The sequence below is a fragment of the Malus domestica genome, chromosome 15 (assembly GCF_042453785.1).
Source record: "Malus domestica chromosome 15, GDT2T_hap1".
Taxonomy (NCBI): domain Eukaryota; kingdom Viridiplantae; phylum Streptophyta; class Magnoliopsida; order Rosales; family Rosaceae; genus Malus; species Malus domestica.
In genome coordinates this window covers 13546941-13574392 of record NC_091675.1, presented here as the reverse complement: position 1 = coordinate 13574392, position 27452 = coordinate 13546941, and the positions used below count along the sequence as shown (strand labels likewise).

General features: G+C 43.8%; 6 protein-coding genes across 7 annotated transcripts; 2 read left to right on the top strand and 4 right to left on the bottom strand.

Annotated features, from left to right (window-relative positions):
* Positions 1 to 5755: 5755 nt before the first annotated feature.
* LOC139191701 (uncharacterized) lies at positions 5756 to 8155 on the bottom strand. Its single transcript, XM_070812698.1, has 2 exons — positions 6408 to 8155; positions 5756 to 5819 (listed from the first exon to the last, which is right to left on the bottom strand). The coding sequence occupies exons 1-2, from the start codon at positions 8153 to 8155 to the stop codon at positions 5756 to 5758; spliced, it is 1812 nt and encodes a 603-aa protein (XP_070668799.1).
* Positions 8156 to 14950: 6795 nt separating this feature from the next.
* On the top strand, positions 14951 to 17144 carry LOC103415769 (DEAD-box ATP-dependent RNA helicase 52C-like). The gene is made up of 4 exons (XM_029095275.2): positions 14951 to 15783; positions 15908 to 15991; positions 16323 to 16565; positions 16757 to 17144. The coding sequence occupies exons 1-4, from the start codon at positions 15676 to 15678 to the stop codon at positions 16898 to 16900; spliced, it is 579 nt and encodes a 192-aa protein (XP_028951108.2). The 5' UTR covers positions 14951 to 15675; the 3' UTR covers positions 16901 to 17144.
* On the bottom strand, positions 17137 to 17770 carry LOC139191700 (adenine nucleotide transporter BT1, chloroplastic/mitochondrial-like; the record flags this gene model as incomplete). Its single annotated transcript, XM_070812697.1, is given in 1 exon segment — positions 17137 to 17770. A coding segment is annotated over 1 exon segment (501 nt), but the record flags the coding sequence as incomplete, so codon positions are not given.
* Positions 17721 to 18588, bottom strand: LOC103415770 (adenine nucleotide transporter BT1, chloroplastic/mitochondrial). Its single transcript, XM_017326913.3, has one exon. It carries the CDS (start codon positions 18444 to 18446, stop codon positions 17841 to 17843), a length of 606 nt encoding a protein of 201 aa, XP_017182402.3. The 5' UTR covers positions 18447 to 18588; the 3' UTR covers positions 17721 to 17840.
* Positions 18589 to 19907: 1319 nt separating this feature from the next.
* LOC103400433 (ribosome biogenesis regulatory protein homolog) lies at positions 19908 to 22575 on the bottom strand. The gene is made up of 8 exons (XM_008339082.4): positions 22242 to 22575; positions 21860 to 22010; positions 21450 to 21501; positions 21114 to 21242; positions 20870 to 20987; positions 20472 to 20655; positions 20260 to 20373; positions 19908 to 20173 (listed from the first exon to the last, which is right to left on the bottom strand). The coding sequence occupies exons 1-8, from the start codon at positions 22331 to 22333 to the stop codon at positions 20033 to 20035; spliced, it is 981 nt and encodes a 326-aa protein (XP_008337304.3). The 5' UTR covers positions 22334 to 22575; the 3' UTR covers positions 19908 to 20032.
* A 1825-nt stretch (positions 22576 to 24400) lies between these two features.
* LOC103400435 (chaperone protein dnaJ 49-like) lies at positions 24401 to 27051 on the top strand. 2 transcript variants are annotated; one of them, XM_008339084.4, is made up of 3 exons: positions 24401 to 24606; positions 24769 to 25895; positions 26733 to 27051. In XM_008339084.4, exon 2 carries the CDS (start codon positions 24777 to 24779, stop codon positions 25878 to 25880), a length of 1104 nt encoding a protein of 367 aa, XP_008337306.3. In that variant the 5' UTR covers positions 24401 to 24606; positions 24769 to 24776; the 3' UTR covers positions 25881 to 25895; positions 26733 to 27051. The 2 variants fall into 2 exon arrangements, with proteins under 2 accessions (XP_008337306.3, XP_008337305.3); XM_008339083.4 differs by having other exon boundaries at positions 24437 to 25895.
* The last annotated feature ends 401 nt before the right edge of the window (positions 27052 to 27452 follow it).

Sequence of the window (27452 nt, the reverse complement as noted above, 5' to 3'; positions counted from 1 at the left end):
TTATGGTAGAAATTTCACATTTGATTCTTTGAGCGAAACACATTAAAACTAAACACATATGTGATTGAGTGTATATCCCGTGAGAATGTTACTAGTTTGCATATGATGATTTTAAAAATAAAAACTTGAAATTGCATTAGCATGGCTATCTCACACACTACACTTCAAGGATGATTCAAAGATTACTGCTAATATTTGAATAAGGAAGATGAACTTGGATTAACTTGTTTGGTGCTAGCTATGGTTCTTGATGATTTGTGTTCTCAAATGAAATTCTATGAAGGTCACATAGGGGGAAGCTAATGTTTTGTATGTTATTACTTTTTCATAATTTCTTTGTTTTGCTCGAGGACTAGCAAAAGTTAAGTGTGGGGGTATTTGATCGGATCATATTTATATATATTTTTACTTCGAATTCACTCGTCTTTTCTTAGTCAGTTCTTTATATTTTTGAGCTATTTACGTTATTTTTGTGTTTATAGGATTTGTTATGCAAAGAAAATAAAAACAGCACAAATGAGTTTTAAATAATAAACAGAATAGTTACTTCGAACATTATGATTTTTTTTTGTAGGTCAATTCATTGCGATTATAATTGAACTAAATCTCTGTCCTTAAATCTATGCAGAATGTATATATGCACCACGCATTGATTTTTCCAATATCTGTTTACGTGTATAAAGTGCATGCAGACGGTACTCACTCGTTTTCTTTTTGGTCAGCAAGCGTGGATTTCCAACTAGACAACAAAAGAATCCAAGGAAGGCAAGTCTGACGTGGGGAAAAGTGGGAGTGTGCTGGCTGAGACCATGTTCTATGTTCCAGCTGAGAACCGAGAAAAGAAGGCTGCTTTGCAGCTGGAGAGAAAAAAATAGGAGCTGTAAAGAGGAAACAAGGGGTCAGCGTGAAAAGAAAAGCAGAAGACAGCTAAGAAAGAAATAAAATAAAAGAAAGACAGCAGATATCACGGAACAGGGAAGAGAATAGGTGGAAGGAGAGAGCTGTCTTTGGCAGCCTGGCAGCGAGAGAAGTCAGGGGGGAGTGAAACCGAGGAATAAGCTGCCCAAGGCAGCATGGCAGAGAGAGACATGCGGAGAGAGAGAGCCGAGCTGCCCATGCAGCTTTGAATAAGACGTGCAAAGTGCAGAGGAGGACAGGAGGTCAGCATGAAAATGCAGTTCAGAGTCCAAGCAGCATATCCTTTCTTTCGGTTTAATCTTTCCAAACTCCTATTTTATTTTTGTTTTAATAATGTGTAATTAATTTTATTTTGGCTAGAGGTTAATTCGAAACCATGAATATATTTGTAATATGAATTGATTACCTTCGGTTGTGATTTCATAAGTTGTGATTTCAATTTACTTATCCGTTCGTATAAAAACTGATTTGTGTATGTTGGTTGAGAGTGCACGCTTAATTTACATGCATGAATTTGATGCTAGAATATAAGTGAATTTCACCTAATCGTTATGAACTTATTTTCACAAGTAGTAAAGGTTGCTAGTCACAATCACGTTAAGTAAATTCTTGGCAAGAGTATCATGCTTTTCATAGTTACGAATGCCTCGTCAATGCTTATAGTTTTCACAAAGTTTAATGATCTTTGATTGTATCTCTATTGTGCTTTTCACGTAGGGGACTTTTGAAGAATGTTTTGAATTGTTGTATGCGTTTTTCCGTCCAATTCAATAACTTAAGGAAAACTTGAAGATTAAAAAAATGCTATTCACGGTTAATCTGGAGTATTGAGATTCAAAATTTATTGAAAGAACAACTGAAAATCAATTTAGGTTGCATATGTGTCATGTGTGGAGAAGAACCCTCTAGCTAGTCCGTCATTTATCATTTTACCTTAATTTTACGTTTTTATCAATTCTGTAATTTAATTAAGTTTAATTTACTTTTCATCAAAACCAAACACCCATCCATTATTAAATTATTTTATTTAGTTAGTTTTCTTTATTGTTAGTCTTTTAATTTAATTTCCGTCCATTTCAGTTCCTAGTGTTTAATTTAATTGTTTTCATTATTTTGAGTCATTTTAAGTGTGTTTCGAGTTATTAGAGTTTTTAGCCTAATTTTGTGTCCTTGAGTCTTATTTAATATTTTTAAATTAATTTAGAATAGATTAGCAATCCCTCCTAATCCCCGGCCTAGAACGATACCCTACTTACATCTATACTACAATTGTCAAAAAGAGGGTTTAATTTGTGTGTTAACTTATTTTACGCATCAGTCTTCAACTCCCCCAACCCAGAAAACTTTTTACGCCGTGCTTCCTTCCTACAATGGCGTCCTTCATCTCTAAGCTTTCCAGGGAATGTGAACAGCATCAGAAAATTCTTGATCGGAGCTCAATCAAAACCATACGGTTTGAAAGTGACATGAGCACTCCCCACCAAATCTTGGGTCGTCTTTTCAAGGCGGCAGTATCGTCGACCATTACTGGCCTTCTCCAGGAGCACTGCCTAACACCCTTGTTCCAAGGGTTTGAATGGTCGAGATGGGATGCGGCGAAACCCCAAGGCTCCTGGCCCTCGACGACCACGACCTGGGCAACCTGGGTTGTTCGAATGGAAAGGCTCTTCGGCGAGCAATGGAAGGCCCTCGGCATTTATGACACCATCCTCCTCTCGTCAATGGATGTTGTTCTCGACAAGGAGCTTCTCCTAGCCGCCTTGTGCTTCTGGTGCTCAGTCACCAACACCATGGTTCTTCCCCTTGGTCCCATCGGTCCCACCATTCTCGATGTCACCGCCATTTTGGGGACTTCAGCAACTGGGATCCCTATCGACGCGGCACTCTCTGGGTACCCGTCGAATATTGACCTGAAGACGCTTTTTGATCGACGGGCTTTCGAGACGCTGAACCGTGAAGGTCAAATCCCGTCGAAAGAAGACATTCAGAAGCTCCACAAGAACTTCTTCAATTACAACACCCTCTATCTTCATTTCGCCGGCCGAGGAGAAGAGGACCTGCGAGAAGGAGAACATGAAGTTTTCCTCTTCTATTGGTACAACAAGTACATTTGTTGTACCAAGTCGAACAAATACTTGGTCGAGAACATGCCGGTAGCCGAGGCCCTGGCTAGTGGTCACGTCCTGTCACTGAGCTCCAACATTCTCGCCCATCTCTTCCGCTGCCTGGCCGAGGCGACCCTTCACAAAATCGACCCTCACCAGAATGGTCCCCTCTGGGTCTTCCAACTCTGGTTACAAGTTTACTTCGCTTTCCTTCGGCCGGCCATAGCCGACTTCTCACCAACGGAGGCGCTTGGACCTCAGCTGGCCTCCCGACCGACACCTCCTCACCAAGCCGAAGAGGTATTTAGGTACCTCTTCGCTCTTGATGACCTTTCCAACGACGAATTCCTGATATGTCGTCGTCGAGACTATCCCTCCTCCATCAGACTGCCTACATCCATGTGGGGCGCGGGGGAAGATGCCGACCTTCGTTAGTCCTGGGGGTCGTTTGTGCTCACTCGCGACCTTCCTCTCGGCTGCGATGGGAAACGAGCGGGTTGGGAAGTGTACCATCCTAACTTCCTTGCTCGACAGCTCGGCTATCTCCAGGGCTGCCCGGTCCCCCTTCTCTCCTCCCGAACAGTCCTGAGCCGTGGACGTGAGCCCTGTTCCTCGGAGAAGGAATGCAAAACTGCCACGAGGGAGTTCCAAGAGCACTACCAAAAATTCCGCCTTCGACCGGTCACCCCAGAAACCCTTTGCATTGACACCTTCGGTGATTGGTGGGAGGATTACACCCAGGAGTTCTTTGGTGCTCCGGTCGAAGATGTGCTGAACAAACTCTTCGGTGACCGACCTAAGAAGGCCTCGGCCCCCCAAACTCAAGGTAACTGTTCATTTCTCCTATTTTCCTTCAACTTTGCATATTGATTTGCCTTGCTGATTTGCCTTGCTGATTTGTTTTTATCTTCTCAGGTAGTCGGCCATTGAGAAAAGTGGAGGCAGTCGCCGCGGCTACGGCCAAGAAAAAATCGGTCGTGGCTAAGAAGGATAAAACTGTTGGTCGGGCCGTGCTGACCAAACGGCCTCGCCAAGAGGCCGAGCCGGCTGTCGAACCTCCACCGCCTGCCAAGCGGGTAAAAAAGCTGGCAAAGAAGGGCGCACGGGAGATCCACGTCATCTCCAGTCAAACTTCAGGGGCGACGACTCCTAGTGTTTCCCCTTCTCCTGCCGTCGGCCAACCCTCGGTCGAGAAACAGCCAGCTCCGGCCGCAAGGACAGTTCAAACGCGGCCTATTTCTGGGGTCGGAACACCAGTTGTGCCTCCTTCTGTCGAGGAGGCACCTGTTCCGAAAAATGCGGTTTCTGTGACCGAGGGAACTTCCCCTAAAAATCCAAAGCCCTCGGTCTTCATTCTGGAAGAGAGTGAGGGGAGCGATGAGGTCCCGCTTGCAAATCGTCCTCATACTCGCCGACAACCTCCTCCAATCTCCGAGATGGTGGTTCCAGCCGACCCCTCCAAGGCTGATCGTGGCAAGCGTCTGATCGAGGAACCAACAGCTGTGGCCGAACCCCTCGCTCATTCTCAGGACCAGGATGTCCCTGCCTCATCCGAAGCGGCTGTCCCGGTCGGCCCCTCCACAGCCGACCGTGGCAAACGACCGGCCGAGGAACCCGAGGCAACGGCGGAGTCGTCCGTTCATCCTCAAGACCAGGGCTTCCACATTCCTCCGCATGAGGTTACTTCGGCATTCGTAAGTACCTTCTACCGTCTTTCCTTGATTGCTTTTCTACTTTAGAATTCTAAACGAAGAAAATACTAAATGTCAGGTGCCTGTACACTCTTTTCACCGAAAATTCTACGCGCCGAAGGGCGTTATCTATATTTCTTGGCCGCCTCAGTGGCCATCAAACGTAGATAGCCTCCATCGGCCGCGTGAACTGAGAAGCACCCTGAGAGACTGGGCTCGGCCATTGAGTTCTTTAGGTTCGAGCAACGATCCTGGAGATATGGCCGAGGTCTCCTCTCGGCAGGTTAAAAAAACGAAACCTTCTTGCTGTTCTTGTCATGACTTCTTTTAAGCTTAACCTGATTTGTATGTGCAGGCTTCGTGGGAGGTCGAATTCAAAGCCCTCCTCTCCAGCACAACTGCAGAGTCCGGTCCTTCGGCCACTACGACTGAAGCTGCCGATCCAAGCGCTCTAACTCAGTTGCGAGAAGTCCTGTCGCTTTCAACGTCGTAAGTACTCGAGCGCAACGGTCTTGATCTGCTTGGCGTATGTCTGAACGACCTTGGAGCCGACGGTCGCCTGAGCGGTGATGCCATCGTTCGGGCATCGTCTGCCTTGGAGCGGGTTCGGGAGACATTTAGTATCTTCCAGACCGCTCTAAAGGCCGAACACGACCTGCAAGCTGCCACGGCCGTTCAAGACACTCTCCGTCCGAAAATCGACGATCTAAGGGCAAAAAGAGATGCCTTAGCCGAGCTTGACCGTCAGATGGCCGAACTAGCAAAACGTCGGTCGGCCATTGCTTCCGAGCTTGCTAAAGACTTCGAATCGGGCGGAAAGGATTGCCTAACTGAGTACGCGGCGACCACAAAACTGGTCGAGCGGTTGAAGCTGGACAAGAGGAATCGGCAAGCTGAAGTTATCATGGCCGAGGTGCGGTGGTTGGAGTTGAAGGCCCTGCTTGGCATCCTCCTACCCTCTTCGCCTTAAAGGCACTTGGATGTAAAAACGATCAATTCAGTCGTCTTGTACATGTTTACCAATATTAATGAATTGATTTTCTATTCCCGCATTTCCCACGTGACCGGGTAGTATTTTTTTAAAAACTTCCCGTTGATCGGCAATCTGTGAACCAAACCGGTCCGGTCTTTAAGATGATACGCCCTTTTTCCGTATACTTTATACACAACGAACGGTCCTTCCCAATTTGGCGACCACTTGCCGAATCTAGGGTCTTTTAGTCCTACTGGTAACACCGTTTGCCACACTAATTCACCATCGCCGAATGTTTTCTGTCGTACCTTTTGATTATAGGCTCGCTCGGCAATCCGTTTTTGTGCCACCAGTAAGTTATAAGCGTCAAGTCGTGCTTCTTCCAAATCTTCGAGTTCCTGTCTCATGGACTGATTATATTCGGCGCTAAACAAACTACTTTGTTCGATTAATCGCAACGAATTTACGCTTAACTCGACTGGTAACATTGCATCGTGTCCGTAGGTTAATGCGTACGGGATTGTCGCAGTCGCCGATCAGGGCGATGTTCGATATGCCCATAATGCCTCGTTCAACTTCAAATGCCACATGTCAGGCCTTTCTTTTATCATTTTTTCGAGGATGCCGATCAACACTTGATTACTTGCCTCGGCCTGCCCATTCGCCTGTGGATAATACGGTGTAGACTGTTCGAGCCGAATTTTCAAATTCGCCGTATACTCTTTAAACCTCTCGGCTGTGAAGATTGTTCCATTGTCAGTTATGATCGTTTCTGGTACGCCAAATCTGGTCACGATGTGTTCCTCCACGAAATCGTAAACTTCTTTAGATGTTAGTTCGGCATATGATTTCGCTTCGACCCACTTAGTAAAGTAATCAGTTGCGACTATTACCCATGCGTGCTTAGCGGCTCCAGAAGACGGCGTGATTTTACCAATTACGTCCATGGCCCATCCTCTAAACGGCCATGGCTTTATGACCGAATGCAAAGATTCGGCCGGGACCCTTTGTATAGGCCCGTGGATTTGGCATTGTACACATCCTCGTGCAAACTCGATACAATCTTTTAGTATCCTTGGCAAAAAATAGCTGTGCCGTCGAAGTAGCCATCGCATTTTCCGTCCGGATTGATGAGCTCCGCATATCCCTTCATGGACTTCTGTAATCGCCCGAGCACTCTCTTGGGGGCCGAGGCATAACAATAACAAACCATCTTCGCCTTTTCGGTATAACTCGTTCTGATACATGACATAGTTCGTGGCGTGAACTCTCGTCTTGCGATCATGTTTACCATTGAGATTGTCGAGGTACTGCATAATGGGCTTTCTCCAATCATCTGGTACTGCCTCGACGACACAAACGTCCACAGGGTCGTCTCTATCTAACAACGAAGGTAAGGACATGACTCTTGTACGTATCACGTTGTCGCGCTGGAGGACTTGTTGGTTAACCAAGGCCGGGTATAGCTGTCGCAACACGGGTATTTCTCGGCCTAGCTTGCCCCCCAAGAGTTGTGCGCCGGAGGTAATTTGAGCCAATTCGTCTGCGTCGGTATTATGACTCCGGGAAATATGTTTAAATGTAATACCGTCGAAGGACTCAGCCAAATAGCTGGCGATCATGTGGTAAGGCGTCAGGGTACAACTCATGCAACGAAAAGAACCATTGAGTTGGTTAATCACAAGTTCGGAGTCGCCGAGGACGAGGGCGCGGGTTGCCCGCAGGTCATGAAGAATTCCAAGGCCGACGATTAGGGATTCGTATTCGGCCTGATTGTTGGTGCATTCGAAATCCAACTTAAGCGAAAATAACCAACGATCGTGGTTCGGGGATTGAATGACAATTCCCACGCCCGCCGAAGATGACGTACTGGAGCCGTCAAAGTACATCGTCCAGTGGTTGTCGCGCGTCTGAACCATGCCGATTTCAACGTTGTTGCCCCCAAAACCGTATGGGGAGGGATGTTGAGCAAGGAAATCAGCCAGTGCCTGGCCCTTGACAGCTTTCTGGGCTACGTACTGCAAGCTAAATTCGGACAGTGCCATGGTCCATTTCCCAATGCGGCCCTTTACGATTGGTCGGGTGAGCATGTAGCTGATGACGTCGGTCTGAGCAATGACTTGGGTAACTGATGAGAGCATATAATGCCGAAGCTTGGAAGCGGCGAAAAACACGGCCAGGCACAGCTTCTCGACGGCTGGATAATTGATCTTCGGTTGACTGAGATTACGGCTGAGATAAAAAATAGCCTGCTCTCGTCCGGCGTCGTTATCTTGCGCAAGGAGGCAGCCGATGGACTCTTCGGCCGCCGAGATATAGAGCTTAAGAGGCTTACCGCGCCGATGAGGAACCAGGACAGGTGGGTTCGTGAGGGAGACTTTGATTTGCGTAAACGCCGCCTGATGCTCGTCGTTCCACACAAATTTATCTGAATCTTTGAGTTTCAAAAGCGTGGAGAACGCTTTCATTTTACCTGCTGAGTTGGCAATAAATCGGCGGAGGAAATTGATCTGTCCGAGTAAGGACTGGAGTTGTTTCTTCGTCGTTGGGGGTGGGGCATTGATGATTGCGCGGGCCTTATTCTCATCGACTTCAATCCCACGGTGATGCACGAGGAAGCCAAGAAAATTCCCGGCCGATACGCCGAAGGCACACTTGGCAGGATTCATCTTGAGGTTGTGCCGACACATGCGGAGGAAAGCCTGTCGGAGATCGTCCAGATGTGTCTGTCTGCGTTTAGATTTGATGACAACATCGTCGATGTAAACTTCGACGATGGTTCCAATTAAATCATGGAAGATGGTATTCATCGCCCGTTGGTATGTGGCGCCGGCATTCTTGAGGCCGAATGGCATAACAACCTATTCGTAAGTGCCGAGTGCCCCCGGGCAACGGAAAGCAGTTTTGTGCACATCGGCTTCGGCAATGAATATTTGGTTGTACCCGGCGTGTCCATCCATAAAGGATAAGATTGCATGATTTGCCGCAGCATCGATTAACAGGTCTGAGATCGGCATTGAATACTCATATTTGGGAGTTGCCAGATTCAGATTTCTGAAATCGATACAGATGCGTAGTGCACCATTTTTCTTTAAAACAGGCACGATATTTGCCAACCATTCAACATATCGAGCTGTCCGAATGAACCCGGCTTTCAAAAGCCGAACCAATTCGTCCTTGATGCCGAGTTGCACTTCGGTCGAGAATCGACGAGGTGGCTGACGAAAAGGTTTACATCCGGGCTTAATACGTAATTCATGCTCGACCAGAGTACGCTCTAAGCCGGGCATTTCATGATAGCTCCAAGCAAAACAATCTTTGAACTCCGTAAGCAAGGCACGAAACTCGTCCCAACATTAATCTCTTCCAAGGGGTCCTTAACTTGGGGCCGATGATCTTCGAGTTCGGCCGGGGCGGCTTGAATTTTATCAAGAGACAAGACAGGACCATTATCTCATTCGGCAAGGAACTCGACGAGGTTAACGCCCGAATTTGGTTGTTTAGATATAGTATACCAATGGGCCAGCAGTCGTTCCATAGTAGATGAAACCGCGGCCCTACGTGTTTCCCGATCGGTGTCAAACATCAACTTCGGGGAGGAAATTGGCTAATCCGAGTCTCGCCGAATCCTGCTGGACAGTCTCGGCGCCAACCTCGATAGCTTTCTGAACCGAAATCTGAGTCGGCCGTCCTTCTTCATTGAAGCCTTGCAATGTAATGTAGCCGACGTGGTCATCATAGTACCGTGCTTGGATCATGTTAGCTTCGAAGGGCTGGCTATCGGCAGGGTGAACAGTGACCGAGTTGCCGTCCCAAAATACAAGCACTTGATACAATGATGAAGGAATACAGCTGGTTTGATGAATCCAGTCTCGACCGAGCAGTGCATTATACTCGGTTTTGGAATCAACCACGAAAAAAGCGGTCATGTGAGTGCGACCAGCAATGTTTACAGTTAACGGAAGTACACCTTTGGTTTGGGATTTGTCGCCGACGAAACTACTCATTGTGATCCCTGACGGAATAAGTTCATCATTCGAGCGACGTAAGGCCTTCATGATGTTCAGAGGCATGATATTGATGGTAGCTCCACAGTCGACGAAAACTTTAGAAACTGGATACCCCTCGATATGGGCCGTCACATACAAAGGCTTTAAATGGTGAAGTTTGGCCGATGATGAACGAGGAAACAATTCGGCCAAAGCCGCCTTTAGACTATCATCTTTTGTCGTTGACTCAACTTCAACAACAGATACAAAATCAACATGGCCGGCTTCTTCGACGACTACGTCACCATCGAGGAAATTCGGTTGGGTCGTGCTTGACTGAAAATCAGCGGGTAACACATGGACCATACTGATTTCCATGTTATCCAGGACTGACGGGCCCATCGGGTTAGGACCCTCCTCACTAGCTTCATCTCTAGTCTGGTCGGCAACCGCGGACTCTGTTGCTGTCAAGGTTGGACAACGAGACTCTTCTGTTCCTTCTTCGATGGTTTGATCCTGCGGTGCTGCTTCTTGTTGGTTCTGCGTACCTACCTCATGTGAGGTTGAGATCGACAATGTGCTCGGGGTAAGGACCTGCTCCTGGTAGTGTAGTCGGGCATCCCTAGTGTCGAGATAAGCGTCCAGACGTGCAACACGTGCTATTTCATCGGTCGTAAGGCCGAAGAGCGAAACAGCCGAGAATACTTCGAAGTGATATCGTAAATACTGAAGGTCCTCCATTGAGAAAGGAAGGTCGGCTGCATCAATATCAGTGTATGGGTCGACTTCAAATCCAAGGACACGAGCTTCTCGTATGTGCTGGAACCTTGCTTTCAGCCCTGGGTCTGAGGTTTTCTGGATGATTCGCTCGGCATCAGGACAAGTCAGGACTAGATCAATGGTGTCCTGGCATGCCTTTGGCAAGCCATACAGATCATTGGCCGAATGTTTCTTATGGAATTCTCGCATGTACTCCAAAGCCTCCCCAAGGAACGGGGGGTGCAAATTCCGTCGGATCTTGATCAAAGGTCCTTGTATAGCCGGCGGGGCTAATTTGCTTTCGGCCTCTTGCCTGAAATGTTCAAGGCGCGCCTTCATCTCCCATGGTCGAAGAAGAAGTTTGATCCGTTTATCGGCCTCTTCAAACGTGGTTTCGACATCTTGGTCGACCAGCCATCTCCCTTGAGCCAACTCTGTCATAATGGCTGGAGGTGGTCGTTCATCATCAGTAGCCATTGTGTCCTTTAGCCGCCATTTAGGGACCGAAGTTTCTTGGGCTGCCCGTCGGCGGGCCATGCAATCTATCCTTTGATGCCGGCGTTTCTGAGATTTGGACAACGCGGTGTAGACGCCTTTCGAAGAATGATATGTATACCAACGTTGATCTCTAGGCTCAGGAGCTTTGAAGGTTTTTTGGCTCCGCGATGATTCTGAACTACTAGAATTACGTTTATAGTAATCATCGTCATAGAATGAAGCATCAAAATCGAGGCGCCGCCTGACCGGGGGTGTCTCTTTCATTCGTACTTTAGGACCGAGCCTATCAAAAACCCCTTGATGTTGGCCTACTTCGGCAACCTTCTGCTGGGTTGCGGCCGTAGGTCGTTCCGTTATAAGCGAAGAGGGCTTCTCCTCTGGCTCACTACCGACCTTGGCTCTGCATTTGCTGCACAAAACCGTTGTCCCACTGTCTTCATCGGTGGTATAATCTACCATAGGTTTGACAATAGCGGGTCCCGTTAAAGCTGTAGGTGGTTTGTTTGAACGAAAATCGGCCATGAAACGTGGCCGAGAATTCTGATTCCGAAAGCGTTGCGTCGCAACATCTTCGGCCTTCCCTTTCCATTTGTCTTTAGGTAGGCATGCATCAACCATATTTACTGTTGCCGTGGGGAACGGGTCAGTATCAACACTCATCTTCTTCTCTGGAAATTTTAGTTTGCCATTATCAATCCAGCTTTGGACGTTGTCTCGAAACACGACACAATTGTTTGTCGTATGTTTGCTTGAATTGTGGTATTTACAATATACCTTTCCTTTAAGCTCTTCGGCCTTGGGAATGTTGTGACCAGGCCGAAGCTTGATGATTCTTGCTGATAACAGTTGGTCAAAAATTGCGTCAGCCTTTGTAATATCAAAAGTATAGACTTTTGACGGTTTCAACGTTCCCTCAGTGGCCGAACGGCTTTTGACTTCCCTAGAGTCAACTTGAGTCAATGCCTTGCAGACGTATGGCTTATCTATCACTATCTCAGCTGCATCCACACTAACGCATTCATCCTCGGTTGATGCATAATTGACAGTAGGATTCTTGTAAATCGTCCCCCGAGTTGGAACCTTCGAAATCTTTTCCTCGCGGAGCAAGTAATCATACTGCTCGACATGCTGGGCTAATTCGTACATATCCCGAAAGTTTGCCCCCAAGAATTTCTTTTTGTATTCGACGTCGAGGCCGTTCAAAGCAAGCCTGACAAATTTGACTTCGGGTAAAGGCACTCGGCACCAATTCCTGGCTGATTTGAACCTGGTAAGATAATCCATTGGTGACTCATCAGATGCTTGAGCCATCCTTGCTAATGAGGAAACTGACATCTCCATCCCTGGCCGATAAAACTGCTCGTGGAATTTCTCGACCAACCCCTCCCAGTTTTGGACGGAATTAGGAGGGAGATTGATATACCAGGCGAATGCTGAACCGGTCAATGAGAAGTTGAACAACCGTAACTTATGGAAATCACTATTAACATCCCCGCATTGCGCGGTGAAACGAGCCATGTGCTCCAACGAAGACAGAGACGATTCACCGGCAAAAAGGCTAAAATCTGGGATCTTGAAACCCTTCGGGTATCCGAACGTTTCCACGTAGGCCGGGTACGGATGGATAAACTTAGGAAACTTCGGCCCTTTCTTCATGGCCGAGTCGATCATCCGCTGAACTTCGGTCATGTCAACAGGTGTTGCTTCGACCCTCTGGTCGGTTCCGTCTGACCTACTATTCGACCCTCCTCCTTTTTCCAAGTCAATTTGTTTGAGCCAAGCAGGAATAGGCTCGGCCGGTACAATTGGTAACGGATTGTTTCCTGGTGGTAAGTTCTGTAGAAGATCGAAAGGCCTGCTGTCACTGACTTTACTAACCAGCATTTCGAGCAATCTGGTTTGTCGCTCATTGGAACTGAGTATCACGTCATGCAGCTTGTCAATGCCTCGACTAAACGTCTGCTCGACTGACCGAGACTGCTCGTCTAGTCGCTTTCGAAGAAACGACCTTGTTGGCGGATCAGATCCTTCACCACCATCCTCATCGCACTCTTCTACTATCCCTTCATTGAGAACGCAGGTGTTTCTGTTAGGGATTTCTAGACCGCGTAGTTGACCGCCGAGATTAACTTCTCTCTCTCGGCGAGTCGCGCTCGTGGACTCAGGTGTCACAGCGCTAAGGGGATTCTGCGCCTGCGGCACACTTTGTCCTATGTTCTGATTCGGCAAATCGGCTGTCGACTTTCCCATAGCTGTTTTCTTTTTTACCGATCGTGTTTCAATTGGCATAAACTTCGTAGTCTAGCACTGGGTCCCACCAGACGTGCCAAAATGTTGACCCTAGAAACTACAAAGCTTACGTGGCGCGCAGGCCGAGTAATCTATAAGCTAACTACGTCCTTCGATGATTGCGGGGCGTGCCAACTCGTCGGCCGAGCTCGGCCGAGGAGTAAATTTTTTGATGTTGCGTTGGGTGCGCGGCTGACTTCTGCGTCTTGCGATTGCGGCCGAGGAAGGAACACGTCTCGGCCTTTTGGGCTCTCGAACCTGAAAACAAGGCTACTATTTTTACGAAGTTCAATATCAAATTCGGCTTTCAACGTGCCGAATGTAATAACTTGTAACACCTCACTTCGCCGAGAAGGCTGATGAGATGACCTCGACCAATAAGGATTCAGAAATCCTTCTCGACCGAGACTTGGATAGGTAATCAATCGTTCTCGCCGTAGTGCTGTTGATGCCAACGGAAGATACTGCGAGACCGACTGATTCTGCGGTGACAGAGCTATCTATGCCGACTTAAGATATCACCGGTTGCTTCCACAGTGCTGTTGATGCCAACGGAAGATGTGTCAGCGAAAAAGAAAAAGAAAAATCACAAGTTGTGAGAATTTGCGCAGGGCAATTTTGTATTGATTTCCAGGGGGCTTTTCTGACGCACAGCTTCCCCTATTTATAGCACTGGATCCTGAATCCGAGTTAAAATCCTACTCGGACTGGGTCTTCCTCTCCGGATCAACACCACATCGACCAGTCCTACCTTCACTAGGACTATGAATCTAGTCCTTAACTGAGCCGGATTCGCTTTCTGAATTACTGATCCCGTCGAGACTCCCTATTGTACTAGGACTCGACTTGCGTTCTGATCAAACTGACCTAGGCTTGGAAGCCCACGAGCTGAACGATCCATGGCCCTTTTGCCGCACGGCCTCTCGGGCCGAGAATGTTCCTACCCTCGGCCCAAACTATTATTTTGGGCCCAAACACACATATATTTTATCATTTGTATAGTAATATGTGGTGTACCATCTAATGTGTCAATCACATTGAAAAATCTCTCTCCGATATGAAAGAGAGAGGATCCTTGCCGAATCCTCAACTAACATTAATTCATTATACATCATACGATCATAAATTATTAAATATTTTTTTATAAATAATATTTGACAAAAATTAACCATATGATATAAAATAAACAAATATAACTGGATAATCTCCGAAATATCCGCAAAGATGATTCGGGGAGCATCCTCTCTGAAGGACTTGGATTCTCTGCCCTCCCAATTCGGTACCCTCCCCGTGCCCTCCTGTTTGTGTGGTCACGGTTAAGCCACGTCAATATTTTATATTACTATTTTTTTTTGTCTTATTATTTTTATAAAAAACAATATAAAATGTTAGCATGGATTAACCGTGACCACACTAAATAGGAGGGCACAAAAAGGACAACGAAATGGGAGGGCAGAGAATCCAAGTCCCTCTTTGAATACGGAATACCCAATTAAAAAGGATCCTAAAAAGGCCTCCACGTCACACGAAACCAGGCCGTTGAGAAAAAAAGAATAAAAATCGGCGAACAAAAATTCGCGGGATCAGAGCACGCGCGCATTAAATGAACGTGCGAAAAACCATCCATCTCTCCATCGCGCCATCGTGCGAAAATGGTGTAGGTATTTGAGAGAGAGAGAGAGAAACAGGAGAGAGAAAGAGAGTGATTTTACTACACACTGTCACTGCAGCCTTTTCTCTCATCGTCTCCATCGTGCTTTCTCTCTCTAAAATACCTACACCATTTTCGATATTCGAACCAAACCTCCGGCCTTACCCGAAACCTTAATCTGAGAATTTGTTTTACAGTAAAAAACCATCACAGATGACAATGCCTTGGTCCGATTCCTCCACCGAGTCAAACCGGAACCCGACTCGCCAGCCCTTTAACTGCTACGTACCTCCGCACCTCCGAAACACTGGCGTGGGCTCGTATGGTTACGGTTACGCGCCCCCAATCGAGTCCATCCAGTACGGCTTTAGGCAAAGCTACACTGGCGGTCCCGGAAAGCAAGCCGACCGGAACGGTCGGGGTCGCGGCGGCGGAGGACGAGGACGAGGTCGCGGTCACTTTTGGGCACAACCGCCCCCAAACCCGTTTGTTAATGTCTCTGAGAAATTTGATCAGCTCAAAGTCACTGAGGAAAAAGGCGGTGGCAATGGCGGTATCAATTTCGAAGCCTACGAAGACATCCCACCGGAGGCGAGCGGCGAGGACATTCCGCCGCCGGTGGACACGTTTCTCGAGATCGATTTGGGCGAGTGTTTGAACGAAAACATCAAGCGGTGCAAGTACGTGAAGCCCACGCCGATTCAGCGCCACGCTATTCCGATAGCCATGGCTGGCCGCGACTTGATGGCCGGTGCTCAGACCGGGTCCGGCAAGACGGCTGCGTTTTGCTTCCCCATCATCAATGGGGGTCTTAAAGAATGGCGTCGAGTGGTCGCCGGCTTGCGCCGGGGATCGTGCTGTGTGCCCTACCGCCCTCATTTTGTCTCCGACGAGAGAGCTGGCTGGTCAGGTATGTTAATATTTGCCACATTGTGGCCATATTTGAAGTTCATGTGCTAATGGGTTTGTGATTTTAGCTTAATTTTGTTTGGCGTTTGCTTTTTTTTGGGTTGGTTTTTTAATTTTTTGGGCAGATTCATGAGGAAGCTAAGAAGTTTGGTTATCAGAGTGGGGTGAAGATTGTTGTTGGTTATGGTGGAGCTCCAATTTCTCAGCAGGTCTGTGTCGATTTCAAGTTTGTGTCAATTTGTTATCATTGCAAGAAGTATGGTGTGTTTATTCATTTCTTGGCTACTGATGTAAAGCTAGCTTACTCCATTCGGGCTTCCGTGCACTTGATGAAAGAAATATCGTGAATCGTATAAACATTTTGTGTTTAAGATTAGTACAGTGTAGCGTAGTGAGGGTGTTTTGTCATTGTCGTTTCTCTTTTTGTGTTTTTACGAGTGTACTGCTCTGTTTTGCTGTAATGTATTTAGATATGTTGATTCGGAAGACTTATGGTATCGTTTTTTGTGTTGTGTTTATTGGTAATCCTTGACTCTGCAGTTGCGTATGCTGGAGAGAGGCTGTGATATTCTTGTTGCAACTCCTGGGCGCTTAGTGGACATGATTGAGAGGTCGCGAGTTTCGCTGAGAAATGTCAAATATTTGGCATTAGATGAGGCTGATAGGATGTTGGACATGGGTTTTGAGCCTAAGATAAGGAGGATTGTTGAACAAATGGACATGCCTCGCTCTGGTGCAAGACAAACGTTGCTTTTCAGTGCTACATTTCCAGATGAAATACAGGTGCACCAATTAAACGTTAATGCTCTTTCGTGTGATTAGATGTTATGCTTGGTGTGTTGGTTTATTCTAGCTGCATATTGTATGATTGTTCTCTTTTAGGTTCGATAATCAATCAAAATCTTGTGGCTAGCGATAACCATTTACTAAGCATTCATTAATTTGTTTGTGTTTATAATTACCGTCTTCTGCAGAGGCATGCTGCAGATTTTCTGTTAAACTACATATTTCTCGCTGTTGGAAGAGTTGGATCAAGCACAGGTCTCATCACACAAAGAGTTGGTTCAATTTTGGTCAATGGAGATTGGAGATTCGAACTTGGTATCTCGTCCTTTTGAAAAATCTGTTAAAACCCCAAGGCGCATCTACTCAGATTGTACATAGTAAGATCATGTTTCTTATAAATTTGTAAGTGTGACCACGGCAAGCCAACCACCGGTTTTGTATTTGTCAGCAAGGTGCCCTTGGTAGTCCACACCATGTACAACTAGCAATCGAACTGATTTTCCTCCCCTGAAGACAACTTGAACTTTTCTTGACCCCCAAGAAACGAGTTTGAGAGCATGATGAAGATTACTTTCAGTTTGATGATTGTCCAGCCAAACCCTGTATATATATGGTTCAGTTTATGGACTAAAAAGAAACCACCTAGCTACTTTTTGATGGATGATCCAAAATTGCAAATTCAGAGTCCTTAAGCTCGCGTATTAGATTTCTTCCTCGTTCTCAGTCAGTATTCGCTTGCATGCTTCATAGCACATGAAGGAAATCCCAGCAGCTGGGACCAATTTCATGTAGCTCGGCCCTAACCCTTTGTACAGGCCACCGATTCCTTCACTCGCATGTATGCTTGAAAGAGCGTCATGTATGTGCTTGTACTGCCTCCCACTGAGAGCCCCAACCTGCATTCTCTTCCGAGCCACCTCAAGCGGGAAAGTTGCGCTGCTAGAAATTGCAGCAGCTGCTGATCCGATCAAGAGAGTCGTTATGTTTCCGATTTCCTCCTTTTTGAAAGCTTTCTTGTAAGCTTTTGAGAGGGCATCATAAGCAAAATAGTTGGCGGCAGCGTATGGAATTACGCCAATTAAACTCGGGGTGAGTCCTCTGTATAGCCCTGCAGGTCCCTCCTGTCGGATAATTTTTTAAAACCCATCAAGATGTTATCAATGAACAAACATTAACAAACATTCTGCATAAAGAATTTCACGACGAAGATAAATTCTTCGTGTTGAGTATCAAAATTTACACGTACAATTCACCAGTATCAATTCTTGGCGATCATACCTCAATAGCCTTGCATGGAGCAACCCTGATGACATTGACCAAAGTACCCCTAAACAAGCCCTGCCATCCATCAGCTTCCATGATAGAATGAAACACTTGAGAAGCACTGGAGTGGCCACTGCCCTCCACCATCAAATGCGTCCGTATCGTCTCCAACGGAGCAACCGCCGTCCGCGACACTGCTCCCGCCACTGCTCCGCTCAGCAGCCGCCTCAGCGATGCATTTCCAACCTTTATTTTCAATCTCAAACCACCACCATTACCATTAATTTTCTGAATCTTCAACAGCTCTTCTGCTTCTGCAACCTCCAGCAATGCATCTGCCTCCACCAACTCATCAACCCTGCCAATCCAAAACCCGAAACCCGGCGTCGACATGTATGTCATGCACGTGGAGCTTAGAAGCTTTGTGGTTTGGTCTATGGAGTTCTGAGGACTCGGTGTGATACCAAATCCTCTTGCAACTTGAACGCTGGCAAATAGTCCACCGGACTGCGAAGTATTATTTAGAGGACTGCATCGGATTCTAATCCCGGAAGAACAAGAGAATACTACATCGTCGTTTGTATTTCCAGTACCCTGCAATCTTCTTCCACCCATTAATCCAAAAGCTTGAAACTATATAAAGATCAAATCTTTGAGCAGAAAAAAGAGTTGGGGTGGATTTAAAATTTGATATTTTTGGGGGAAGAGGAGAAAAACACTTTCTACTTCTGCATTTGTTGTCTCTCTGTTTTCTTTGCGGGTGTGAGAAGAGTAGGGTTTTGTTTGCTAACACTCCCAACTTTTTTTTATGTCGACCAACACTCCAAAACTAAGGACAGCCAATTATATTTTATTCTTTTGGGGTACACCACTCGTTTGGAATATTATTGGAATTATTTTTTGTGTTTATTAAAATATAAATATTCAAGTTTTTTAGATTTATGACTTTGTTTGCATTTATTAACTAGTAATGCTAGAGGAGTTAAATTTGCAAATCAAATGATGTAGTTGTACATGATTAAATTATTAACTAAGAGTCAATTAATATACTTGTTTTTTATTGGTGACGCAACATTTAGCTTACAAATTTGATTTAAAATTTTGATTTTCCTAGCATTATTCTTTACTTACATGATATCAATTATTTCATAAACACGCATTACAGTTCTTAATCCAATACATGAAAAACAAAAAATTGGAGTATCTCATTTCAATTAGGGTACACAAGGCATGGATGTCATTCACGTGTCATACCTGAACAACTATGTATGAAATTTACAAAAACATTATTTATTTTATATCTGAACAACTAAGGTCATTTCCATTCATAATTTATGTCATTCAAAATAATTTTTGAATTCACGACTTATCTCATTTTAAATAAGCAGAGCACACCATTGATTTTAGGGAACTTTAACGAAAAGTATCCGGTACTGTTCACTTTAACGAAAAACCATATTTTTACACTAAAAAGTCAATCCTGGTACTATTCACTTTACCCTTTATTTTGACCTTATCATTAAAACTAAAAGTTTTCAAGCCCTTTTCATTAGTTTTCCTTTGATTTTAATGAGTTAGATTTTCCTATTTCAGACAACTTATCCACTTCTGTCAATGTGTATCTTCGTGATACATTTGTCTTTTTATTTTCTTAGAAGTTTGAGGCCACGAGATTCAGATAGAATTTGGTTGTTGATGTTTCAAATTTTCCATAAGTAGAATAAAATTATATTTTGATTGGAAGACCCTAATCAACTACGCGGCTATGTTTAATACCAAAAACCACACGTCCACATATTTCATCTCAAAGATATGGAATTGAGATTCTCTGATTCTCTCCGTCCGGAGCTGACAGACCTAAAAATTCAGACCACTAAATTTAAATTTTGCAACTCCCTTTAGCTTATTCTACTGGCTCACTTTACACAACCAAACCCTCAACGCCCAGATCTCTCTCTTGAACAGTCCAAATTTCCGAGCCCATCGATCGGACACAAAGATCCGGTTGCGAGGATCGCAACATGCACGCACAATAGAAATTGACCCACTTGAGAGAGAGAGAGAGAGAGAGAGAGAGAGAGTGAAAATATTTCTCCTGAAAAATAAAGGAGTCTTACATAATAATCTTCGATTCCAAATGATTAAACTTGTAAAACCTACATCAAAACTCCCACAGCTTATAATCATGACTAATAACAAAGTCACTTTCCCTTTCCTTTCGATGAAGATCCCTTCTTTAATGGCTTCTTCTGGATGTTCTTCTTCGGTTTTAACGTGCTCGAGGACATCCCCGGCTTGTTCTTTCGCTTCTTGTCCTTCTTGACATTGTACATGTTAACAGCCTGTGTCACAAAAATTCAATTAATAAGTGGGACTCAAACCAGATGAATACTGTAGGAGAAAACATTTGACAGCGAAAGAGATGAACCTTGTCGACGTTAAATATCTCATGGGAATTCTTAGAGATTAGCTTGTTCAATACTTTATCTGTTTGCTCCTTCTCTTGTGATTGTTTTCCTTTTCCTTCAACAACCGGCAAAAACTGAAAGCAAAAGCCGAAAGAATAAGGGGCAGGTACTTTATCAGCTTATTGTGATGTGCAACAATTAGTTGAACATGGCTAGGATGAGAATTACATACCTTGCGGAACTTTCCTTTATGTTTAGGAGGCTTTTCACCAGGCAATTTCTTGTCAAACTTACCACCGCTGGCCGTCGCGGTTGCTGCTATTCCAGCTACATTACCCAGTTCATCTTTAGAAAACTTCTTGGCTGCAGACTGGGTTCCCGTTATGGGCAACCGTGTGGCAGCTAGCTGAACATGGCTGTAGAATAAGTTTAGTTAGATTCTGCGGTGCAATGCAAAAGATACATTCAAAGATCACTAATACTTTCCCGAAGTGTGATTTCAATATAAAGGCTAGCTTATCTCATTTTTCTGGTTAAGGCTCAGCTTATATTGATTTGTAGTTATCGATTGCCCCATTGGATGGCTAAGCAGCTAGGCTTTGAATAACATGAAGAAGTATAAGGACAAACCTTGGTAAAGCACCAACTTTCGCAGCTTGCTTCAAGTTCTGCAACCTATTCTTATCTTGCTTTTCAACTCTTTTCTTCTTATCCTCTCGCCTTTTAGCAAAAGGATCCTCCCCTGGCACTGAAAAGAGTAACAAGCATGGGCAAGATTATTTCGAGTCACCTTGGCAAAGCAAAGCATGCATTTCAGTGCTTACGAAAGAAAATAATAACTCTTCTGAAAGCATTAAGGCTTTTAAAAAATTACCATCATTCTCCTTCGCCTCAATGATAGGTACACTATTCTCATCATTTGCACGATCATATCCAAAGCGACGTTTCCAAGTTTCAGTCGGCTCATCATATGCAATCTTGTCTCTTTTACGGTTCTTGATACCTACAATACATATCAAAAGAATGTAAGCACCACATATAAGTTCAGCTTAAGGATATTCCAATTTCTAAAAATCTTAAATCCAACTACCTTTCTCAAGGCCCAAATGCCCACATATGAGAAACCTAGACAAAGTCTTAAAGGGGGGAAGAAGAAAGAAAAAAAGAAATAGAAGAAAGGTACTGTTCGACTCATACAGTAACGACTAACCTTTTGTTTTGGCAAAAGTTTCCCATTTTGTTGGAGGTTTAGGCACTGGCAGCTGTAGAAAACAAAAGAATATGCCATTGGCAAGTCAGATGTTTATGCTAAGGATACAATAGCAACTGTTAATTCGGTTACAGAAAAAAACCAGCAGCATCAACAGCCAGTTTGCATACGCTAACATTCTAGTCAACCAATTTACATGAGAGGAACCGTAAATTGGCAGCATGACAAGTGGGATCAACAAAAATCTCGACAATTACCTAAACAACCTTAAAACTTCTTTTAAAACAATAGATTGTGAAGCACTGTATTTGTATTCACTATCGAGTACTTATATAAGTTATATACATGATCAAACGTATAAAAGAACTTCGTTGGAGGATCGTAATCGTAAACTAAGACGAATGACTTACATGCTTCTGTCTAGGCAGTTTAGTTTCGGGACGCGGCAACTGCACAATGGGACCATCTATGTCTTCAGTTGAAGGTAAGTTGAAAAGGCTATTCGCAATAGCTTGAACCAACTCGGTCCCTTTCGTTATACATTCCTCCACTAATTCCTCCCTAAATACAATGAAAAAACAAATCTTTCACTCACTAAACAAAAACCTATCAGGTAGAAAATTCACTATTTCACAAGACTGCAACTTTACTACTGGGATTTCTCCAAATAAAAGTCCCAATTTCCAAAATTAAATTTTCAATTAGTTTCTGGAAAGCAATAATATAAAACCCCAAAAGTATAATGTTAACACAAAATAAAGATAAATTGAATAATTAAAGAAAAAAAATAACCTGGAGGAGGGGATTGAGGGGAAACTGTGATGAGGGTCGAAGGCCATGAGATTACCCAGATCGACTTGTATCTGCTGCTGCGGGGTCTCCATTGCTGCGAGCTCTTTTGGTTTTGCAGTTCGCGACTTGAAAGCTAAAGAAAGAAGAAGGCTAATCGCTTCAGGTTTAGGGTTTTTGTATAAAGACGAAACGACACAAAACGCGGCGTTTCTCTGTTTGCCCTATGCTCCCAAGAGCCTAGAACCATTCAGCAAAAATGCACACTAGATTGAGCCAACGGGGCTAATTGGGCTGATTGGGCCATCTAGTTCTACCACTTGAGAAAGACTTGCTTAGAGTATCTCCATTGGAGTCCCTATATAAGGACAACTACCGTATAAATGAGTATAAAATAAATATAGGGACAAAATGAATCTTTAATTAATCAAAAAATGAGTTCCTAAAGTATAGGGATTCCCTTGATACTTGATGTATGTATCCATATATAGGGATTGAAATGGTGGACCCAACAAGACAATTTAAATGGAAAATCAGACGTGGGGCCCAGGTACATGGCCTTGTCTTTTTTTTTTCTTTTCTTTCAACCGTTTGAAACGGAGGGTCCATATTGATTCTTGCTTTCAACTTTTTTTTTTACCATTCAAAGATCAACGGGTCAAATTAAATAACCGTTTCAATTTAGGTTACTCTTTCATGTTAGTTTACAAATTCTTTTGTTTTCTCTTTTCATAATACCTCTGTTGAAACATTAATATTTTCAATTTGTGTTACTCTTTCATTTCATTCTCTCGTCATTCCTATAAATACCAAATTATCTAACCACAACTTCATCTTCTATACTTAGTTCACTCATACTCAATTCACTCATTCCAGTTATGTTTTTGTGAAGAAAAAAAATTAGCATCAGAGTTTGGATATTTTTTTTGTTAAAATTTTCACAAAAACATTTTACGAGAATGTAATGTTAATATAAACAAAAAATGTGCACCTAATCAAATTATCACATAAAATTGTAAAAACCTTAAATTTAGGGATTCTACTATAAGGACTCTCATATTGGAAATAATATTCATTTAGGGACACAAAAGTTCCCCTTTTAAGTCCTTAAATGAGTACTCAAAGGTGGTGGTAGGAATCCCTAAATTAAGAGTCCCATTGGTGATGCTCTTAGCACATAATGACTTTCATGTCAAAGCTATACATCATCATTACGCATCGTGCTAAATAAATTGTCTTTCCCCGAGGAAAGGGATACCCCATTTCTCCTAATCCACTAAGTCCCGGGATATGAGCCGTTGAAATTTGATTCAATGGCTAAAGTTATTATAACTTTTAAAGTGAGTCCCTGTTTGTAGCTATTGGATCAAATTTCAACGGTCTAGACCCCCGGACTTGGTGGATTAGGAGGAAGGGATCCGGAAATGATCCATTTCCTCTTCATTCTTGCTTTTCAATTTTTTTACCATTGAAAGATCAAGAGTTCAAATTAAATAACCGTTTCAATTTAAGTTACTATTTCATGTTGGTTTACAAATTCTTTTGTTTTCTCTTTTCATAATGCCTCCGTTGAAATATTAATATTTTCAATTAAAATTTTTAAATAATTTTTTACCGCACGATGTACGATGAACGATCATGATCACGGGATCGGATCCTTTTCCCTAAATAAATTGTTTTTTTCCTGAAACGCTATAATGACATATCCAATCAATAACAAGATGCCACAAGGCTATATCGTTACATGATTTATTTAGACCATCATTAGCTTGATGTCCCGATTTGATGTTAGAAGTCCTTTTGCCATAAATCAATGCATAACATATACTACTTCTAACAGTTCAATCAACTCATTAAGTTCTTAAGAAATTTTCAACGCGCATTCAGTTATTGAATTCAGCAATGTATATCATATGAATCTATAGTTAAAAGGTTATACATAAACCCTTATAAGCATGACCTTGACATGTTGAAACGACAACCGACGCCATGTATTCTAAATTTCTCACAAAGAGTTGCATGATTAATTTAAACTAGGTCACCTTGACCTCTCCGTTTCATATAACTCTTCCTACTGGAAACTGGGCCAACTGAGACAACTGGGCCTTTTGTTGCTACCGTTTTTGGGCTTAATATACGTGGGAAGTAGTAACGACTTTTCAACCTTCCTCAAAACGACATGAAAGTACCAAACTATAAAAATACAAGAACTTCCCCCCCACCAATAAATCAATATTCCCCAAAATCCCCCACTGTGTCGGACTCTACCCCAAATCCCCCGCACCATGAAACCCTAATTCGATCAAAATTTTCAATATCCAGTAATTGATTTATCCCAGCACACATCTCCTTCAGATCCATCTCACTCGTAAGTCAAAATTTCCCAAAATAATTTCAACTTTTGTTCATTAGTCAAATCAAATTGCTGAAATTTGATTCTTGGTAAATCGATCGAATTCAATTTTCTATGGGGAACTAGTTTTCTCGGAAAATATTTGCTGAGAATTCTTTGTTTTTGTCTTCTGAGAAGATTTCGAGATGGACGGAAACAAGGACGACGCGTTGAAATGCTTCAGGATTGGGAAAGATGCGTTGGAAGCTGGGGATCGAAGCCGTGCCGTAAAATTCCTCACGAAAGCTCGCCGTCTCGATCCGGCGCTGCCCATCGACGATCTCTTATCGTCGATTGACGGCAATTCCAATCCTCAATCGGGTTCGGATGCTGATGGGTCCGCCAATGGGCCATCTGGGTTGGGTTCAGCTAAGCCGTTCGACCAACCATCGCTTCGCCAGAGGGCTACGGCAACTGGGTCGTCGTCATCGAAACCGTCGGCTGGTGCGTCGTACTCGGAGGAGCAGATTGCGATGGTGAGACAACTGAAGAAGAAGAAGGATTACTATGAGATTTTGGGGGTGGAAAGGAGTTGCACTGTTGAAGATGTTCGAAAGGCTTATCGAAAACTGTCATTGAAGGTTCATCCCGATAAGAACAAGGCGCCGGGAGCTGAGGAAGCGTTTAAGTCCGTTTCGAAGGCGTTTCAGTGTCTGAGCAATCAAGAGAGCAGGAAAAAATATGATGTTATGGGCTCGGATGAGCCGGTGTATGAGAGACGTGCTACCAACCATGGAGCACATGGATTTAATGGATTTAATGGCTTCTATGATGCGGATGTCGATGCTGAGGAGATCTTTAGAAACTTTTTCTTTGGAGGAGGAATGGCTCCGGCAACCCAGTTCCGGGGATTCAGTTTTGGGCACAATGGAATGGGGCAGAGGGGCGGTGATCATGGCTCTGGTGGGTCCCATATTCGGACTCTAATTCAGTTGCTGCCTGTGTTACTGATTCTGCTTCTCAACTTCATGCCGTCTTCTGAGCCTATATATGCCCTTTCGAGGTCCTATCCCTACGAATACCGCATTACTACGGAGAAGGGTGTGAATTTTTATGTCAAGTCGACCAAGTTTGAGCAAGAGTTCCCACCAGGTACCTCGGAGCGTGTCAATCTAGAACACCAGGTTGAGAGAGAATACTTCAACATTCTTTCCCAGAATTGTCGGCTTGAGATGCAGCGCCGCCAGTGGGGATTCATTCGCGAAACACCACATTGTGACAGGCTGCAGCAGTTTGAGACTGCAGCTTAAACTCTTGAACCAAAGGTCCATTTTATCTTGCCATAATTTTCTTTTAGATGATGTAAAATTCTGTCTTTCTAGGGAAAACTAGTGAGGAATTGTGCAATAAGTTATTCTATGCCTTTGTTCTCTTTGGATACAAATTATAAGCATTAAAACACATGATATAACATCGTGCTCCTCCCCGTAATACTTGACCAGATATTACGTTTTTACGGTTTATGTTGATAATTGCACAAGCTAACGTTGGATGTGTGATCAGGTCATGGATCTATATCTGTTGATCTCCTGTCTCTAGCTATGTATTATTGTTGATACTTTCTCTTGCTAAAATAAGTCTGACTTTGAGCTTTTGAGTTATATGATAATTAAGTTTCTGAAAGGTTGAATCACCACAAAAAAACCATCTCGTGTGCATGGTGTTTTCATGAATTTTAGTGTTATGCCTCATTTCAGCACCCTTTTACCTATTCTTCTTTCAGTGAATTACTACTCACAAAGTTTCGTTTGCTAGTTTGATGACACTACGTGGTTGAATCTTTGGTTTCAGTTGTAGAACTTTGAAACAAAAATGATCTCTTGGTTGTTTTTCTTTCTTTTCTTAATATATTTATTTCCATGTTACCTGCGTGAACATTGAGTATAGTATGACATATAATCGATGGAAAGTTTTTGCGTAATTTTGTTTTTGTTCCGTGCTGGTGTGAAGTTTAGGGCTAGTCCGGTCTAATCTGTGGTGTTTGTGTTGATTCATTGTTCATTTTTGTACTATATGACTTTGGCTTTTGCATGATAGAATCTGAAGATGTCCCGTTGTTTTCGAAATCATAACGTGTTTTGGATTCTTGTTTTCTGGTGCAGGCTGCTTGTTTGGCGCCAGTCTTTCGGTATTCTTGTTGCGGACCATAGCTGCAAATTTTGGAGTTCTACGCAATGGAAATTGACGGTATCTGCGGCCTGCGCACGTTTTATATTCTTTAGTCCTATATATGATGCACAATGAGTTTGTGTAAAATTGTTGTGATTTAACCAGTGCTTGTTCCGTTTGCGTAACCACGGTGTTACATATCATGCTCAATACATACTCTTCGTAGGAATCCTTGCAATTTTTATTGTACTACATAACTAGTTTACGAAATAAAATAATTAATGGGGACTTTTAGTTTCCCAGTTGTAGAAATGGAGCCGGTTTGGTATTGACTTATGGAAAGGCTAAAAGTGCCTATGAGCGGAAGTGCTTCTTACAGAAGCGGTCCCCAATGTGCCTCGCTCGTGACAAGAATTTGACTCCGCATTTCCTTTCATTTATTTGAAAGAAAAAAAAAAAAGAACGAAGAAGCTGACATTGTTTATTGCTGGTGTGTGATGCCTTGCTACAATATGGTTAGAGGGTAAAGATTGAATACGAAATTTCAGAAATTACAGTTCCAACCCAACTGGCCTCTCTCTCTCTCTTCCCCCCCCCCCCCCCCCCCCCAGTCCCCTGCTTCAGAAAATAAACTTGTATCTGGCTATGTCTCTGCGATTGCATCCCTAATCCTTGGAGGTTATGACCAGCAATCCCAGCGCCCCTATGAGAAT

What these genes read in the sequence shown, in the direction of transcription:
- LOC139191701 (XM_070812698.1), bottom strand. Translation starts at nt 8,155, where the DNA reads ATGAAAGCGTTCTCCACGCTTTTGAAACTCAAAGATTCAGATAAATTT. An exon ending in ACAGCCGAGAGGTTTAAAGA is followed by an intron (nt 5,820 to 6,407) that starts GTATACGGCGAA and finishes TTTGGTTCACAG; the next exon opens with ATTGCCGATCAACGGGAAGT.
- LOC103400433 (XM_008339082.4), bottom strand. Translation starts at nt 22,333, where the DNA reads ATGGAGACCCCGCAGCAGCAGATACAAGTCGATCTGGGTAATCTCATG. An exon ending in AACTGCCTAGACAGAAGCAT is followed by an intron (nt 21,502 to 21,859) that starts GTAAGTCATTCG and finishes TGTTTTCTACAG; the next exon opens with CTGCCAGTGCCTAAACCTCC. An exon ending in AACTTTTGCCAAAACAAAAG is followed by an intron (nt 21,243 to 21,449) that starts GTTAGTCGTTAC and finishes TATGTATTGTAG; the next exon opens with GTATCAAGAACCGTAAAAGA.
- LOC103415770 (XM_017326913.3), bottom strand. Translation starts at nt 18,446, where the DNA reads ATGGGTGGAAGAAGATTGCAGGGTACTGGAAATACAAACGACGATGTA.
- LOC103400435 (XM_008339084.4), top strand. Translation starts at nt 24,777, where the DNA reads ATGGACGGAAACAAGGACGACGCGTTGAAATGCTTCAGGATTGGGAAA.
- LOC103415769 (XM_029095275.2), top strand. Translation starts at nt 15,676, where the DNA reads ATGGGGGTCTTAAAGAATGGCGTCGAGTGGTCGCCGGCTTGCGCCGGG. An exon ending in GAGCTCCAATTTCTCAGCAG is followed by an intron (nt 15,992 to 16,322) that starts GTCTGTGTCGAT and finishes TTGACTCTGCAG; the next exon opens with TTGCGTATGCTGGAGAGAGG. An exon ending in CATTTCCAGATGAAATACAG is followed by an intron (nt 16,566 to 16,756) that starts GTGCACCAATTA and finishes CGTCTTCTGCAG; the next exon opens with AGGCATGCTGCAGATTTTCT.